Source organism: Pogona vitticeps, chromosome 1 (genome assembly GCF_051106095.1).
Source record: "Pogona vitticeps strain Pit_001003342236 chromosome 1, PviZW2.1, whole genome shotgun sequence".
NCBI classification, from domain to species: domain Eukaryota; kingdom Metazoa; phylum Chordata; class Lepidosauria; order Squamata; family Agamidae; genus Pogona; species Pogona vitticeps.
Window position 1 is genome coordinate 32033144 of NC_135783.1, and position 18753 is coordinate 32051896.

General features: G+C 37.8%; 1 protein-coding gene across 1 annotated transcript in view; it reads right to left on the minus strand.

Annotated features, from left to right (window-relative positions):
* The window catches only part of USH2A (usherin), a 559229-nt gene extending 547252 nt beyond the window's left edge, over positions 1–11977 (minus strand). The window contains exons 1-6 of the mRNA XM_078392221.1: positions 11957–11977; positions 11230–11365; positions 8841–8904; positions 6410–6704; positions 5728–5912; positions 1946–2167 (exon numbers count right to left, since the gene is read on the minus strand). Of these exons, the coding sequence (XP_078248347.1) occupies positions 1946–2167; positions 5728–5912; positions 6410–6704; positions 8841–8904; positions 11230–11365; positions 11957–11977 (923 nt within the window). The remainder of the gene's footprint in view (positions 1–1945; positions 2168–5727; positions 5913–6409; positions 6705–8840; positions 8905–11229; positions 11366–11956) is intronic.
* Positions 11978–18753: the final 6776 nt, after the last annotated feature.

Genomic DNA, 18753 nt, shown 5'->3' on the forward strand with positions numbered 1-18753 from the left:
AGCGTTTCCAAACAAGAAACTGTCAAAATCAAGAAGACCTTTCAGAATGAAATTCTGAAAAATACAGAATTTTATGGGATGTTCTTTCCTGTGCAGCCTATCCTTGCACAGATTGTAACTGAGACACTCACAAGCAGAAATGCTGGATGTCAGGTAGAACCCCTGCTCCCATTTAAGTGCTCCCATTTCTTAAATTATTTTGAAAGTAGTTGAGGAAGATGAGAGCAAGGTGAAAGACTGGACCAAATGATTGAATTGTGGTCTTTAATCTTTTCTTCCGAAGACCACCAGTTCTCAGCATCATCTACAAGACTATCTTCCCTGGGTTCAGAAGGGAGAATGCTGGGCAGCAATCAGCACGGTAAGTCATATATCAACAGAATCCCCAGCACAAGGTACAGGCACTCAAAATGGTCAGACTGAGTTGGTTACCTCACTGGAAACATAGAATCCAAATCTCTCTCTCTCTCTCTCTCTCACACACACACACACACACACACACACAGAGAGAGAGAGAGAGAGAGAGAGAGAGAGAGAGAGAGAGAGAGAGAGAGAGAAACATACAGCTTTTGTTCAGCTTGTTCTCAGTCAAAAAAAAATGAGACCAATATGTTCTTCTTAGCCACCTAGAGTGGTCCGGTAGTCCAGATAGGCGGGGTACAAATCAAATCAAATCAAATCAAATCAAATCAAATCAAATCAAATAAACAAATAAACAAATAAACAAATAAATAAATTCTTCTAGGACAGTACCACATGGTTCTTATCCAGAAACATACTGAAGTTCCATCAAAATTAAAGGGTTTTAGCTTAGCTTCAACTAAGGTTTTGTTTTGTTGTGTTCTTAAGAATAATCCCCTTTTTCTAGTTTCAGTGGTGTAACAATTTTAGTCACTTGTTGAGACTACAGTGTTACTTTTATTTTTCTAAATATTCTTATTTATTTATTTATTTATTTATTTATTTATTTATTTATTTATTTATTTGTATGCCACCTTTCTCCCCATGGGGGAATCAGGTGGCTAACAAAAGATAAAACAACAGATTTTAAAAACACTGTATGAATATCATATTTTAAAAAACAACTAAACATATATCAAGATTTTTAAAATCAAGTTTAAAAACAATTTTAAAACATTTACAAATCTGTAGATTAAAACATTCTTGAGACAGATTACAACAACATTACTTAGAAAGAGTAGACTATATATCATATAATATATTCTTATGCTTTAAGAATATATAGGAAAAATGCTTATTTAATCTAACTATTCAAAAGATTTACTATCCTTTCATCCTTAGAACTCCAGACCATGGACAAATAGTTAAGATATAATATTAATGAAAAACAACATGACATACTGGAGCCATTAATAATCACAAAATCATTCTGCTCGCTAAGAAAATGTGACTTAATACATATTATTTTTAAACATAAATTTCAAAGTTAAAAAAATAATAATAGCACATCTTTCACTGGAGACTCAGTCATTACTTAATTTGCATTTTATTTACAGGGTATAATTATGTCTTCAACAAGACTTCTGACTTAAGATATACAATAAAGTTGTCAGTCATAGATAATGCAACACTTTTGATGACAGAAGCCTCGTTTTAAAATGGAAAAACTAGCTAAGACAAAGAGTTTCATTTATTATTAAGACCATTACCTTTGCCATATATGGAAGTCCTAAATAAAAAGTAGAGTGCTGCTAGAGCAAAGCTTCAATCAGGCTTTCAATCATGTATACCTGTCCATCACAGTTAGCAAATCCAAAATAGGAAAGCATTATTGACACATAAAATGGTCCTCAACAATTATTGTTTTTTCTAGAAACGCATGAGATATTTACTTGATACGGGGCAAGATCATTTTGGAGCAGCCACAATAAATAATTCACTTCCTAGCATACTTTAACTTTAATAAGAACAATAAATAGCCTACCTCCCACTGACAGTAATTTCATCAATTCCGTAGTATCTATGTCTAAAGTCAACTGAAGGCACAGTAGTATGATACTGGCCAAGTAGATGAATTTTTATTTCTGAGACTTTGACAAACTCTTGAAGTGATGGTGTGTTGTAGAAATCATTGTATCCTGGACGACGATTTGGTTCTGGAGTAAGAACGCTGAAAGTAATGTTTCCACGGGAATATGGAGTAATGCTATCAAGAGAAATTGACCAAAAAAAAACACCCCACAACATGAGGTATCTGTTACACAGGAATGCCTGGAACATCTTATATTATAGAATTACACAAATATGAAATTTATCAGACAATTACAGTGGTGCCTCGCTTGACAAGGATAATTCATTCCATTCAAATTGCTGTTAAGCGAAATCCTCGTCAAGCAAAATGAAAAAGCCCATTGAAATGCATTGAAAACCGGTTCAATGCGTTCCAATGGGTGAAATACCTCAGCGTCCAGCGAAGATCCTCCATAGGGCAGCCATTTTCTGATGCCTGTAATGCGAGCAATCCATCCTAAAGCACAGTGGGGAGCCATTTTGCCCAGTGAGCGGCCATTTTGAAACCCAACAATCAGCTGTTTTTGATCATCGTTAAGCAAAAAAGCCCATTCAGTCATCATTTACTAATCATCAAGCAATTTCCTCATCTACTGAGGTAATCGTCAAGCGAGGCACCACTGTATTAAATCCACAGATACTGCTATAATATTCTCTTAAATAAATAAACAAACAAACAAACAAACAAGATGTGACCGAGTTCTACTTTTGTGTTTCGGCCATCATTTTAAAATTGTGTAATCTGCAGTGGATTACAAATCTGAAAGTAGCAATTTGATTTATGAAGGATTGTTAATTGTCTGGAGCTCTAGCAGACAAAAAGTCATCAGCATGCTAGAACCCTGAGATAGTAGTGGACAGGTCTACCCATGGCTTGGTAGATCAGCCTGTTGTCTGAAATTAGGATAGGAGGCAGCATCCAGCTGGAGAGCTGGTCTAACCAGATTGTGGGTAGACCAGGCCTCCCCTGTTGGAAAGTTCTTGTATAGCAGGTCTCTGGGATCTGCAGTAACTAATAGCTGGGATGGACAGTACAGCAAACAATACATCTTTATCTGCATAGGTATCTGTATCTTAAACACATTTCTGACTTGTTTTTGTAGCTGTGACAGTGCTGCTGATCCCCTGTGGAGAAAAGAAAATGCTGGCAAGATGTTCAATGCTATAATTCCTTCTGATATTATTTGCATATCATAAATTCCAAAATGGATGGCTAGTAATGGCTCTGGGTCCCATTCATTCAGTGATCTGCTCTAGTAGGTACTAAGAGTTAGATATAACCGTGAGACAGGCTGGATACAATCACATCTCAGGAGATAAAAGTACAAGGGCCACCCTAATAGGATTATGAAAGTCCGCATTATTTATGATTATTTCCCTTGTGACTATTTGAGTTCTTTCATTTTTTAGAAAAACAACATTCTTTCAATTAAACTAGGTAAGTCATTTGATCTTCATAAACAAAATTCACCTGTACAGGTCTGTATAAAAGAATGAATTACGGGGCAGAAAAAATGCACAAAAGGAATAAGTCCTTTGCTTTGACAGGAAGTGAAGAGTGGATAGAAACCACTCTAGCGTATCTCCATCCTGTTTGACAAAATGTTCTGCTTTAAGTCCACTCTCCTTTTCGTTGGCCTCCTGTGATCATCCAGAGAGTGATGCACTGCTATCCATCACTGTTGCATTCACAAATCAAGGCAGTTGTTATTCAGAAAGATCAGGTATCTTTACACAATATGTATTCGATACAATGCATTTCCTAAAACTTCTGTTTGATTTAGATCTTTCAGAGAACAAGTAATATGGTCTCTTAATTTCTTCTCTGAAAGTCCAATAGAGTATTTTTATGCTCTCTCCCACTTAATGTTTCCTGTGGTACAATGAATATACATAAGTCTTTAGAGGGTATTTTTAAATTAGGTTTACTGTACATTTTTCCTACACGACATTGTTCACTTGAATCACTTCCTATTATCATTTATGTCATGTAATTGAAGAGAAAACAATGTTCCATTATAAAACATTTATGGCAGTATATTACACATTAGCTCCCGAATTCCTTTTTAAAAGATGCACTAATTTTTGCATTGGCGTCTATTTTTAATGTTTTAGAAAAGTCATCCTGAATAGTTACCAAAATATGACCTTTTGGCTCAGCCAATCAATTTGGCCATTCCTTACTTCCCTCCACTCCCATTGAATGGTAAACAATATGTTTTGCTGAAAACAAATGCACCCTCAGTGACCTCTCGTTCCTCCCACAGAATGTTGAATTGTGAAAGACCCTGAGAAAGATGCTGACACTTTAAAAGCCTGGCTGCCAGGACTGAAACAGGGAAGAAAAACACTCACACAAGCACACACCAGGAAAGCAAACACGTATTGTACCTGGTGAAATATTCCCTGATGGCTTTTTGAGACAAGTGCTACATACTTTTGATGTTGACTGTATTCTGAGTACTGCCAAAGCTTGGTGCAATCAGGCAGTTATGGCTGAAAACAGACTTTAAAAAAAATAGCTTGCATTATGCAAAACAGGGCTGTAGTAAAGATGGAAATCTCTGGGGCAGGAAACACAGCTATACTTCTCCTATCTGGTGGAGAACTTATAGCTCTGGAGGTCTCTTCTAAGATAATACATCTTAATGTATAAGAAAAGCTGAGGCATCGAAGCAATGGAAATGATGACCATCTGGGTTTTTCACCATCCCAATCACTCTTCTTCCTGCCTAGTGTATGTGTAGATGAGTAAACATAGCTGCAATATGCTTCTTCTGCCTATGCTGTTTCCCTGAAAATAAACCCTAGTATGATTTTTCAAGATGCTCATAATACAAACCCTACTGCAAAAAAGCCCTAGTTAAGTGAAACCCTGCCCTCCACCATTGCACAACTACCAGAAGACAAGAATAAACCCTAATGTGTTTTTTTGGAGCAAAAACTAATATAAGACCCCATCTTATTTTGGGGAAAACATGGTAATTTTTATTTGTTGTTTAATCGTTCAGTCATGTCCGACTCTTCGTGACCCCATGGACCAGAGCACGCCAGGCCCTCCTGTCTTCCACTGCCTCCCGAAGTTTGGTCAAAAGTAATTTTTATACTTCCACCTTTAAAACTTATAGAGGTCCTTATACTGAGCTGTTGGAATTCAGTTCAAGACATTCACTATTTATAATAATTTGTAAAGTGCTTTTTGTAGTAGCCATTTACTTTTCATAATAATTTATATAGTATTTTTTGTAATAGATAAATTGATTTACAAAGTGTTATACAACCTCATTCATCTTTCCAGATCCTCTATGAGGCACTTGCTATTAATATTCTGCTGTTCCCAACAGAAGGAGGGGATTAATGGTGGTGACTGTTCCAAAAGTCCATTTGTGCTCAAGGTAGGATTTGAAATTCATTCTCTTTGGTCAAGGGTGGCAAGCCATGCTTTGATCATACAACAGGGACTCTTTTTCCAATGTCATCCAAGAATTATTTGATTATATGTTATGGCTACGGGTATCACACTCTTTTGCTCCCAAAAACAAATCTGACTGTGTCTAGTTCCAGCTCTAGTGGCCTGAGAAGTACTACTAGCCTCACATTCAAAACTCTGGATATTCTAAACTACAGTTTGTAACTCAGTTCATTATGAATGACTAGGAGTCATCTAGTATTTGGCAGCTTAGTATTTGTTCCTACCTAGGAAGCTGGAGACAGTTGACTGAGTCTGGATATTCTAGCAACCCATTATTCTCCATTCCAAATACGCTGCAGTCTCTTGAAAAATATTGCCAGTCTTCCCAATCGAGGTCATGTTGCTTTTTCCTTTGTATCTGTATCGCTTCAGGTTGTGGGCTGAAGAACTGGAGTATAATGTAAAATACCTACGGATCAACAGGAAAATTTGAAGTAATTTGGAAGACCTCAGCTTCTATAACTGTTGATCTTAGACGGAGATAGAAGTCAGGTACAAAAATGATTGCACTTCAGAAACATTACATGAGAAAACTGCATTTTGGCATTAGGTGGGCAGTGCCTTGTGCAAATTTAAATCACAGATATACTTTATTACTTTCTGCATCAGGCAGATGATGTTGAAAGGTTTCTTGCAAGTGAAATGTTTGGAAACCACTACTGCAATGTTATATATAAGGGGAGGTGGAAGGAAAAAGGATCTGTGTGCCTCCTGGTGCTCACCACAAAGCGACCAGGTGATATCATAAATTATTAAGCTGGAATATAATTGACAATCAAGTCTGACGTATTTGAAATTTCCTTGTTTTTGAGATGAAGCAGGAAATGAAAAAAAAACAGGTAATTTCTTTCCATTGATCAGCCATCAAAAAGTATATTTGAATTTACCAAGGACTGTTTTATTTACCTGGTACTGTCCATTTTCGAGGTCTATTGTAATGGTCACTCCATGATTGAGTTGTTCAATGGTGTAAAATACAGATGAAATCCATGAAGTTCCAATATCATTATCATTGATGTAGTTCAAGGGGTGAGCCTCAGGGCTTAATCTAAGGACTCTGTCATTTGTTGTGTCGTCAGCACCGTTAGGGATGCAGTACCTCTGTACCAAAGGGTGTACCCTTGGATGGCTCCCTGGACAGCGACATTCAGACTGAGTATGGAGTTGAGGGAATTTTCCAGATCGTATTTCGAAAATGTCTCTAGAGTAATAGAAGGAAGAAATCAGTTGGGCACACCACAAAAGGAGTAGCAAGCATTGTGTGAAAATACCCAAATATAAAAAGATCGGCTACATGGTCCTCTTTAAAATTTTGTTTCGACCTGTTTAAAGATACCCTAGTTTAATCTGTCTTGAGTTCCCAGAATCTGGATGTGATGAGGAACTTTTGAGTAATTTAAAAATGAACATAATAATAATCATGTGTTGTCAAGCCAATTCTGACTTATGGTCACCTTTTTTAGGGTTTTCCAGATAAAGAATACTCAGAAATGGCTCACATCTTCTAGGCCCATCCAGTGACAGTGCAAGTTGCCCAAGGACACATAGGCTGGTTCTACTTTGCAGGAGGCACAGTGGGGAGTCAAATTCCCAACTTCTGGCTCTACAGCCAGATACCAAACTCCTTAAACTATCCAGCTAGCTAAAATGAACATGGAAGGCCCCAAATGCATCGCAGCCATAGTAGAAAAAAGCAGAGAGAGCACTGAACACTTCATGTTAAATCACATTTAGTAATGCTTTAAAAAGGACCTAATGTCTTAAGCCAAAGTTTGGTACAGTGGTGCCTCACAAGATGAATGCCTCACCGGAGGAAAAACCCGCAAGACAAATGGTTTTTGTGATCGTGTTGGTGACTCGAAAGATGGGTTCTCTATGGCCGTGCTTCGCAATATGATTTTTTCCCTGCAAGACCGATGCCTCGCAAGATGAAAATAATCCATTCGTCTTGCGAGGTTTCCCATAGGAATGCATTGCAATGCGTTCCTATGGGAAACCGCTTTTCGCAAGATGAAAATTTCACAAGACAGTGCTTCTCGCAGAATGAATTACTTTCGTCTTGTGAGACTGTATTCTATAGTCTAATATGCTTTCGGCTCAAAATGTAGGGTCCTCCAGTTAGAATCAGGTGGAAAATAGTGGCTTCAGGTAGATATCTACCTGCCAGAATAAAGAAAGAGGGCACCACTTTATTCAGACAAAGAAATTGTTTCTAGTATCAGAAATGAGTGTGCAGTCCTTCCACATGAAATCACAGTTACGAATATCTCTCCAAGCTTTAGTTTCAGTAGCCTAAATCAGAGAAGGATAGAGAATCCTTGTACTGCAAACCACATAAGCCACTAACTCTTGAACCTGATTTTTTTTTCCTCTTCTGACACCCTGTATTAAATTATAAACAGGAAGGCTATTATGGGCAGAAAAGAGTTAAGAGTCACTCCCTAAGTTGTTGCAATAGTTCTTAGGCTAACATTGAAGCAAGAACAATAATTCCACTGAACTGGGTTTCCCCCCCTTACACCACATATGTACTCTGAGTTTATGCATTGCATTGGAACAACTGCACCTTGATTCAATCCACAGCGCGATCATAATTAGAAAAAAGGAGCTCCTGCAGGGTCTCTTATGGCCTTTTATCATGTCCTCAGTTTGAGAAATAGGGGAAGGGTCAGTGCCTGTCCGCATTACCCTAGAAATGTAAATCTTCAATTGTCTTATTTGGAGACAGAAGAAGGAGGAAGTCGCAGATTTTCATCATTGCCTCCAATATGGCAAGATGTTTTCCATCATTCCTAGTAAGAACTCTTAGAATTTGCACACTTGGAAAAAATGACACAATTTATGTAAACTGAGCAAACTGAGCATATTATGTAGAACGATGACATCTGGTTGCATGGACTTTTGCAAATCAGAAGCATATGGTGAGTATCCTTTACAACCCTATGCACTCCTATCCATTTTCCATTTGATGAAATAAAGTACTTTTGACCAAGTAGGGGGGACAGGAAGGCACAAATGGTCTTCCCATCCCCTGTAAAGGCTTTATATGGTTTTTACAGGCTCTCTGCTGGACAGAATGGAGGTTCTTTTATATCCTAGAGAGATCGCATGGTGCACTGACAATATGCCAGTCAGTGGTGGCCTGTTTTTTTGGGGAACCTCTCTTAGCAAAACATCCTGGACTTTATCAGTCAATATCCAAGCTACTAATTACAGAAACCTTATTTGAATCAGCACACATCAAGCACAGTTCCAAACTCTTTCACAAAATTTAGCATGCTGACTTTTGGTCACTATACTTCTCAGTTTCCCAAAAATGTTAACAAAAAATCCCTACCTGTTTGTAAGTGTCGTTTGGTACAATCTGAAATCTTGCATCCTTCCAACAAATTGCTCTGAACCTGTGGAAATACATTATAAATAAATAATTCAATTCTGTCAACCAGAAAACAGCTCTGTGCTGCATGAGGGGTTCTTAAATTCAGCACACAGAGATCTCTCTTGCACAATTACCTCTTCTGAATGAAACCATCTTGGTTCTGGACAAAACTATGGAGGGCAGTGACTTAATCTTTTTGATTAAAATGATTTATAATAACTTTATAGGAACATTTTGTACCTATCCCTTATCTGATTACAGAGGTGGCACAGAGACTGGCTCATTAGACAGAAGTAATGAGCCAGTCCATGTGCCACCTCTAATTAGAGAAGAGATACAGTAGGAACAACTGTAGCTGTCACTTTATATGATAAAGATGAAAGGTATGTTTCTAAGGTTTCTTCTCCTTTTACACAATTATTGTGCATCTGGTATTCAAAATGACAATGTCAACCGGAAGCATTGTGCAATGAGAATTTTCACGTGTTAATGTATAGGAGCTCAGTGGTTCCTTTGGAATAAATCAAACTTTCTCCAAGCCAGATGCAGATATATTTAGGACCTAGCTCAAATTGCAGTATGTTCTGGATCACTGATACTCAGCCTTAACAAATCTGCAGAACCAATTTATCACCAAACAGAATTTCAAGAAGCTGCAAAATTGCTGGAACTTTATATTGATGGCAATGTTCTGAACATGGTGAACAATTATTGTATCATTGCATCACCAAATATTCAGCCACGTCTATTGCAGTACATTGGTATTTTTCTGATAATAATGCCTTCTTTCCCTTCTTTGCTAAACGAAACATTTTGCTTCGCTGTTGTGTTCTTAACTCTTTTCAGTTGCTAAAGGAATCTGTAGAGATCATATTGAAGAGAAATTTGAAACCTCTACACATTTGACACTTTGAAAGTAATGGTAAAAAGAAAAAAGAAAAAGACCAGTCTTCCCCAACATGATTATCAGTCACCACCAGAGCCCACTCTTAGAATCTGCACACTTGGAAAAAGGACACAATTTGTGTAAACTGTGCAAACTGAGCATATTATGTAGAACTATGACAGCTTGTTTCATAGACTCAGATTCAAGGAAAAAACTGAGTCAATGTTCCATAGCATGTGGAAGCCACCAGGTTTAGCAACGTTGGTATAGACTTTGAATGTCTAAGCTATAGGTAGCATCATAGATGCCAGGACTTGTGCTTGGGTCCTGGAACCCATTGATAGTATCCCACTGAGTTTGGAGTACAAAGTGACTTAACATGAGAAAAGGAGGATTTCAAAGTGAAAGAAACATGTTCTTCTTTTATCACCAGCAATCAAGAAGATAGAAGTTTATCAATGTCCTCTTCTGCAACCACATTATCTTCTGTACTGTAGTACAGTGCTATAATACTATACAATACTTTTTCAAAGGAGCAGAAGAGAGGAAAATAATGAGCAAGTCCATCCTTGTTGGTGCAAGTTGGAATGGAATCTCCTTCCTGAATCCCAAACCTTATAAACTATTACCCTAAACAGCATGTCCAAGTGGATTGTTCCTACTCTGAGACAAGCTCTATGTAGTGAGAAACACTCACTCACTCACTCACTCACTCACTCACTCACTCACTCACTTACTTACTTACTTACTTACCTACTTACTTACTTAGTTACTTACTTACTTACTTACTTACTTACTTACTTACTTACTTACTTACTTACTTACTTCATAGACATGTGTACCGCCCAGTTAGTGCTGAGCTGTTTACACCAAAAGTAAAGACAATATAAGATAATATAAAAAGAAACTACTATTCACATAGTACTGGATTAACTAAATCAAAAATTAATTCAAATCACTACTCATAATCAAGCAGACCAGACGATGACTAGACAGAAGACATCAATATAGCAAGACCATAAAAACATTAGGAGATGTTTCCTTCAAAAGTTTCAATGAACAACCTCATTTCGAGGATCCTCTTAAAGGCTGGGAGGCAGAGGTGAGGCACAGCTCATTTGGAAACTCATTCCACAGGAAAGGAGCCTCAGCTCCTGGTTTCTAGTGGATGTCTTCCTGAACTCTCTCAGTGTGGCAACCAGTAAGAGCATGGCCTGTGAGGATCAGGTGGTGTGAGCAGATGTTCTTATGGAAAAGATGCTCTGACAAGTAGCATCTACTGTGTAATCAACTTGGCAGCATAGGATTCTGCATCTCTGAAAAGTTTGCAATTTCCCAACTGCACTATTATGAAGAAGCAAGAACCAGTAGGACGTACTGGTTAAATAGCACAGTTCTGAACAATTACATTTGTCATGTTATGTCTTTGCTCACATATTTTCTCATCATATTCTGACTCACCATTTAAATTCTGCCCAATTCGCCATTCACCATCAACAGAGGGGTCTGCAATTAACCCAGTGAGAATTCTGGAATCAAAAGCTGTGTTGTCATCTTCCAGACCATTGATAAAGAAGCTGATCTTCATTTGGTGAACCTATAATATCACATATGGAATGGGGGTGGGGGGAATAGTCCTTTGGTAAATCACTCATTTTAAGATAGAGTTTGATGCTGTATTTCATCTGCCACATCAGTTTTGGACAAAGTGCATCACTGTTTCTATAAAATCCGTCTATCAGAAGATCACTTTATACGTTCACGAAGCAATTCTCATTGCAGGTAAACACATTCAGGTACTGAGAAAAGAAAGAATTTCAATAGCTAAATGAAGCAAGAATCATGAAATTACAAGAAGATCCCCATATTTGTCGGTGATAGGTTCCAAGCCCCCCAGTGGATGCCTGAAATTCCAGAAATTAGTGAAACCATGAAAGAGTATGAGAGAAGGGAGGAAGGGTGAGAGAAGAAGATAAGTGTAGGCGCGCACTGCAGGCTGGGTTGCAACAGCAGTGCCTACAGTAATTGAAACAACAGATACCAATTCTGCAGATATGGGGGTTGTACTATACTTTATTTTTTTAAAAAAGTAAGGGATTTATTTCTTCTCATGTACATAACAATATAACAGTTATAATTTAACACTGTGTATAAGCTTGGCATATGCACTGGCTGCAGAGGAAAGTACCAAAAAAATGAGGCAGAGCATTTTCAGATCGGATATAAGGTGGCTTTAGAGGCCTCTAGTCAAGCTTAGATAGATTTGCAAACCCCTACAAATCACTGATGTTTGCGCCAGCATTTGGTGACTCTACAGTGCTGAAATTTGAATAAAACTCCTTGGTGCTTCTTTCCATAAAAGAAGAACATTACAGAGCAGATTTATACCTAAAGCTCCAATGTGCAGGGCCTCATTCAGACCTACATAGGCAAGCCAGACTACTGGTCAAGGGGATATATATTCCACTTCTCCAACACTCCCAGCTCCTGGGAGGAAAAGCAGAAAGAAGGAAGCTGGTAGTAACTCCAATTACGCACTGAGGGTCCACCACATTTCCAAAGCTGGTGGCTCTATATAGCACTCTTCATCCCCGGCCATAACCCTTTAGTTTTCACATATATATTTTTTCCTCTGATCCAGAAACATAAACGTATCTGAAGAAATCTTAGAACAAACCATTTCAGGCCACCTCCAAACCAGTTGAGGATAAACCAGCCCCAAATTGTACAACAAATATTTGGATACAAATTAGCTTGGATGATATTTCCATACCCCTAAAAAACCCCATCAGAATAATTAGCACCAATATTCAAATGAGGAAAACATAGCACAGGAAGGACAGTTAATTATATCAATGCCTTTAACTGACAACTTACCCCGTATTTTTCGCTCCATAAGACGCACCTTTCCATAAGACGCACCAATTTTTTAGGAGAACAAAACAGGAAAATATAATCTGTTTTCTTCGCTCCATAAGACGCACAGACTTTCCACCCCCCTGTTTTGTGGGAAAAAAACTGCGTCTTATGGTGCGAAAAATACGGTACTTTTCATCATACTTCTGTGCGTTAACCAGAGGTAGAGATAGAAGCTGTTCTTCTCCTAGACCCAAATAGTCAGATAATTTCTGTAGGGCCATTCTTCTTTTTCTCCACCTATTGTTCTTTTAACGGACTGTGTCAAAGCTTACTGCTTTTGGAGTCCTTTCCTGTGCCCACTTGCTCTTTAGAGAAAAGACTGACTGCACTCAGATAGTAACTGCACTAGCTATTCACAGTCCCAACGAGCTTATGAGCAGGAGCTCATGAACAGGTTGAGTAACTAAGGATATCTTGCATGGATTGGTGGAAGAGACAAGAGGATGTGAGTCTGTGTTTGTTGGCTTGAGGCTGATGGTTTGGTTCAGTTGTTTAGAGGTTTGTTTGCGCCTTTGTGGGATTTTTGTTTGATTCCAGATGTGTTCTGTACTCCATGTAGATGATGTGAGGCAGAGGAACTAGAGCTGAGAGAAAGCCAGTGCTGAGAAGGAAATGCTTCATTGGCTTGGTTGACTGGCGGGCTGCCAGCTGTCAGATTTATCCCTGCAATCTCATAGGGTGGAGTTCTTTGAGGGACTAACTAGGAACATGAGTAGTTAGTGAGAGTTCAAGGACAGTGTTTTTCAGCAGATGCATAAGACATGAGAGATGCATGTTGAAAGGGTTTTTTTCTTGTGACCTGCAAGACTTGTGGCATGTTTGTCTTCTTGCCTTAAAATGTAGAAACCTATACTTGCACCATGTGCCATGTGCCCTGCTGAAAGAGAAGGTAAAAAATCTTTTCTGGACAAAGTTTTCAACATATTGTAAGTGACTATGAGGTTTTTGGGCAGGAAGGATCTTAAGGTGCAAGTAGTTTTTCCATCATTGCTTCCTGCTAAAGGTTGTTCCTGCCAAGAACACAGACAAGAATATTGGACATCAACAACCATTTGCCCAAATACATAAGGAGTGTTTGGCTTTTTGGATCATGGTCTGCACTTCCATGAAAAAGGACTCTTAGCAAATGGTAGGTTGTTCCTTACATTTTTCTTAGAAGAATTTATTTGCAAGGAATTTTGCAAACCTGTTTGGAAGGGCTTTAAATGGAACCCTGCAGGAGAGGGAGATTTTCTTTCAGGAAACACTGAGACACCATGTACTATGGAAAAGAATGTTGCTGATGCATCAGAAACTGGGACATTGGGACAGAAATCCACCAATGAATGGGAAAAGGCAATAAGGAAATAGATGGAAGAAATAACCCATTATTTCACACATTTCTATGACAAGGCATAGAGAATAAGGAAAAAACAAGATGAGTTTGAACTGTTGAAACAAGAAGGCAGAAATATAATATAAACTGGGAAAATGAGACCCATGACTGCAATGTAGTGATTGAAGGGTATGATTTGTTCAAAAGAAATAAACTAAAGGAAAAAAGGGAAGCAACCAGCCTGAAGATTTGAATGATGTCTTCTTAGATCACATTACCAAACATTAAAAAAGCAGAGACATGGAAGTAATGGGGTGTCTGATATCTGTTGAAAGTTCAATTCTGCCAAAAGAGTAAGGGCAAATAAATTCCTCACTTGTCTTGCTGACATCATCATTTTCCATAATGTAGAAGAAGCAACAAGGGAGTGACCTGTTCTGGTTCTAGTCTTTACTATCAGGGAATAACTGGCTAGTGAGATGGAAACAATGGGAGCTTTGAGTAAAAGTGACCAATGCCTCTTGGGACTTGTTACAGTGAGGAAAGTGAAAAGTGAAAGTAATCTAACACACACTCTGGACTTTAAGAAACCTAATCTCCATTTGATTAAGGAAATACCAAGCGAGTTCCTATAATCAGAAACACTCAAAGATATTAGCATACATGAAAAATAGGATTTTCATGAAAGTGAGATATTGAAGGCACAATTACAGAAAATTCCTATGACGAAGAAAAGAGTGAGAGGTCTATGGATGGCTGCATAAGGAGCTTTCAGATGAGCTAAGATTTAAAATGGGAATGTAGAAAAGTGGAAAGATGAACAGATTACCAGGAAAGAGTATAAATAAGTAGCCAATATTCCTAAAGAGAAGGTCAAGAGAGCTGAGGCTCAAAGCAAACTTTAACTTGTAAGAAAGGTTAAAAATAAAAGAAAGTGTTGTTTCAGGTTTGCTCAGAACAGAAGAAACACAAGGAAGCAGTAGGTCTCCTGGAAGAAGAGGATGGAGAAACAGAGAGAAGTCATAACTCACAGCACTTATTTGTCTCTATCTTCTGCTAAAAAGAAAACATTCAGCCCCATGCAAGTAGGATAAAGGAGACAGTGAGATAAATAAATGGTATGGGGACACAGGTTATATGTTATCTAGGCACTTCTGATGTGTAGAGAATTCTGATGAATGAGAATTCATTTCTCATATTGTCTTCTCATTATTACCTAGTTTCATGTCTTTCAAACTAAAGCCTTTGTGGGAGCAATCCATCACATTTGGTCTTCCTCTTTTATACTGCTTCAATATTTCCTACCATTATGGTCTTCCTCTCTTCTTCAGTGAGTCCTCTTCTCGCGATTTATCTCAAGCACAATAGCTTCAGTTTGTTCATTCAGTTTCATTTACTACACACAAGAGTTCAGGCTTGATTGTCCATAGAATTCTCCTATTTTAATTTCTAGAAGCCCATGGTATCTGTAAAGCTCTCCTCCAAAATGAAATTTTGAATGGCTTTCTAGATGTCCACAGTATCTATAAAGCTATCTTCTAACACCACATAATACTATGGAGTAGCAGCAGCATTTTAAGATCAGGAGAAGGAGATATAATGAAGGTACCGTATCTTCCTATGAAGCCACCCCTTTCTCACACCATATATCAGGACCATGGACAGTAACAACTAAATAGCTAAATAAGTAACAAAATAATAATGATTTTGGATAGCATTTTTCAGTGTTCAAAGTGCCTCACAGTCACTATCTAACCAGGCAAATATTGACAATAACCATATAAGATTAATTATTGTTATACCACAAATGACAAATGATGGGATAAGGATGATAGAATGTAGTTTACTTAAGACCCCACCCCCAATGAGTTAATATAGGCTAGAATCTTAGTTAGTGAGATTCTGACCCAAGACTTTTAGCTTCATAATTCAGTGCCTTAGCTATATCAGTCATCAGAAAGGAATCCCCTATTACTGCCTTTGCTAATATCTGCATATGATAACTGCATGTGGTATTTGCAATGTGATGTTTGTGAGCTGCATCACAAAAAACCTTGAGGTGGCTGTCATAAGGTAATACTTTTTTCCTTCTCCATACAAACCTCAGAAAATGCCTGTTGCTCCACCATAGAAATGCCATTAGCTTCAGGAGAGGTGAAACAACCCTGCACCTTTTGTTGCCACATTATTCAGTGTCATGTAGCTAAATACTGGGTCTGGATTTCATTTTTAACTCAAATGTCTCTGTGCATTGCACTAAAAGTAGTGCAACTACAATGTTTAACAATGGGTTTTGTAAATAACTAAATACAAAGTAATTCATTACTTATAATTAATTCGTTTCCTCAATAACTCGGGTATCTTATTACAGTATGATTGGAATATATACGGAATCTTCCTTTTTTCCTTCTGTTTGCACAATGAACTATTGTGTGAGGAGTTGGACTCCTATGGAAGCTTCAAAATGTGTACTGTACCATCTTGTGTAAGCAGCAGCTCCATTGTTTGGACTCCCGTGATCTCCACTTGCACTATGGTAAGCTAAAGATTGCATAGGAGCTCAGTGAGTTAAGGGTAATGTTCTGCCGGATCTTAACAGAATACTGGACTATGACCATTACCTATTGAAGTGTAGTGTCACTGTTTTTGCAGCATGTCTGTAATTTTAAAATTACTTTCACAGTTTTCCAGCTGGAATCCTGTTACTTACTTATGTCTGCATCAACCCAATAACATAAATTTCAGCAGAGAATTACCACCATCTACAAAGTCAAAACTTGTACTTCTTGGTGCATACCAGATCACATGACTGGTGCCTGAGAGAAATACAAGCTCCAGCTTTGTAACTAGTAGCAATTTGCCATTGGCATTTACACTGTTGGAGTTATGCCAGTGAGCATACAGTAAGTAGATGGCTTCCATCGCATTAATCAGGAAGGCACAACAACGGTTGTATTTTCTAAGGATTCTTAGAAAGCAACAATTGACTGAGAGTTTGTTAATCACCTTCTATCGGAGTTCGATTGAGAGCATATTATCCTACTGTCTCTGTGTATGGTTCACGAGCTGCACAGTGGCAGAGAAAAAGGCAATTCAAAGGGTGATTAAGACGGCCCAAAACATCATTGGCTGTTCACTCCCCTCTTTGGAAGAATTGTATAAGAACAGATGTAAGAGGAAAATATCTAACATACTGAAAGACTCCTCTCATCCGGGATATCAGCTCTTTAAACTATTACCATCAGGAAGGAGATTCAGGGTATTGAAAGCAAGGACAAGCAGATTCAAGAACAGTTTTTACCCAAGTGCAGTATTGAGTTTAAATGTGGGGCCATAGGTTTTTGGTGGATTTTAATTGCTGAGAGAAAACGGGGTATCTATATTTGGATGGTGAAAGTTGTGTATATTTTAACTTTTTTTTGTAGTGTTGTCCAGTTTTACCTTGGGGAAGAGCACCTCATTTCGTTGCACCCACTTGTGAGCGCAATGACAAATAAATTTCTTATGTCTTATGTCTTATCATTTGTATCATTCAGTCAGTCAGTCAGTCAGATATATCCTCCACTTCCTCCTAAGAACCCAGGGCAGCTAGCACTCCACATAAAAACACAATTAAATTTTAAACTATGAATATTTTAATTCTTTGCTTTATGCTGTGTTCAGATGACGTGAATGAGAAGAGTGTATTTTTACCCATGAATCAGTGGCTTGTAGCATTCAAATTTTGTGGCCTTGATCCTCCAACAGTAAATAAATGCTTTTTTAAAATAACTTTCCAAGCTCTGAAACATTTCCATTGCTTACGCCAGAACTCAAACATGCTGCCAATCTATTTTCTACCTTTGAAAGCAGGGCATGGTGAATTGAAATGAATTGCCAACAATCCCTCCACAGGGCATTCATATGAAACATTTAAGTTGAAGTAATTGGCTTTTAGCCATGTTTTACCCAAGAGGGTACATATGACGCTCTAGTACTTCTGAGGGAAGTCATGGGGTAAAAGCTGTATTAGCCCTGAATAAACTGTTTAATCCAGCATAGCGTAACAATCTCCTCTAAAGCCATTGTAGAGTTTAGCAAAAGGATGACATCTTCTAACTGAATTTATTGGTTTACAATTTGCAGTGTATGATTTTGCTGTAAGTATAAGGAAAAGGAAATGGCAGTAACTCATCTACTCATCCCTAGTACATGAAGGAAACCAGTCATTTTTCAATTCAGCAAATCAAACAAGTTATGAAGACATTTCCCCCTCCGAGAAATTTGAGTACTGACTACCCACCGTGATAACAACAAAAAGCCTATTATTTCTGAGAAGGATATTTGAACATTCATAGGAATTACATTATTTTTTATCATTCATCACAGGTGTCTTAGGAACATAAAATTGCAATAGCATTTTGGAGAGTATACAAGAACAAAAATAATAATTACACTAAGAGATCAAAATTATAATTATATTGTTGAGTATAATTTGTACTGCTATAATTATTGAAAAGCATAAATATAATTGGTAGGAAAAATGCAGTAGCATTATTGGAATACATTTATGGAGTCACTGCATCTCACCAAGACTTCTTCTGTGTCCAAATGGTAGTACATATACCACCTTTTGAGAACCACTGGTATAAAGATGCAAACCACTGACAACTCTTATAAAGAAATAGTTTTCAAACTGATAATAAGCATACCATACAATAAGCATACCATACCATACAAGAAAAGCTTTTCTTGGTACTTTTCTTGGTACT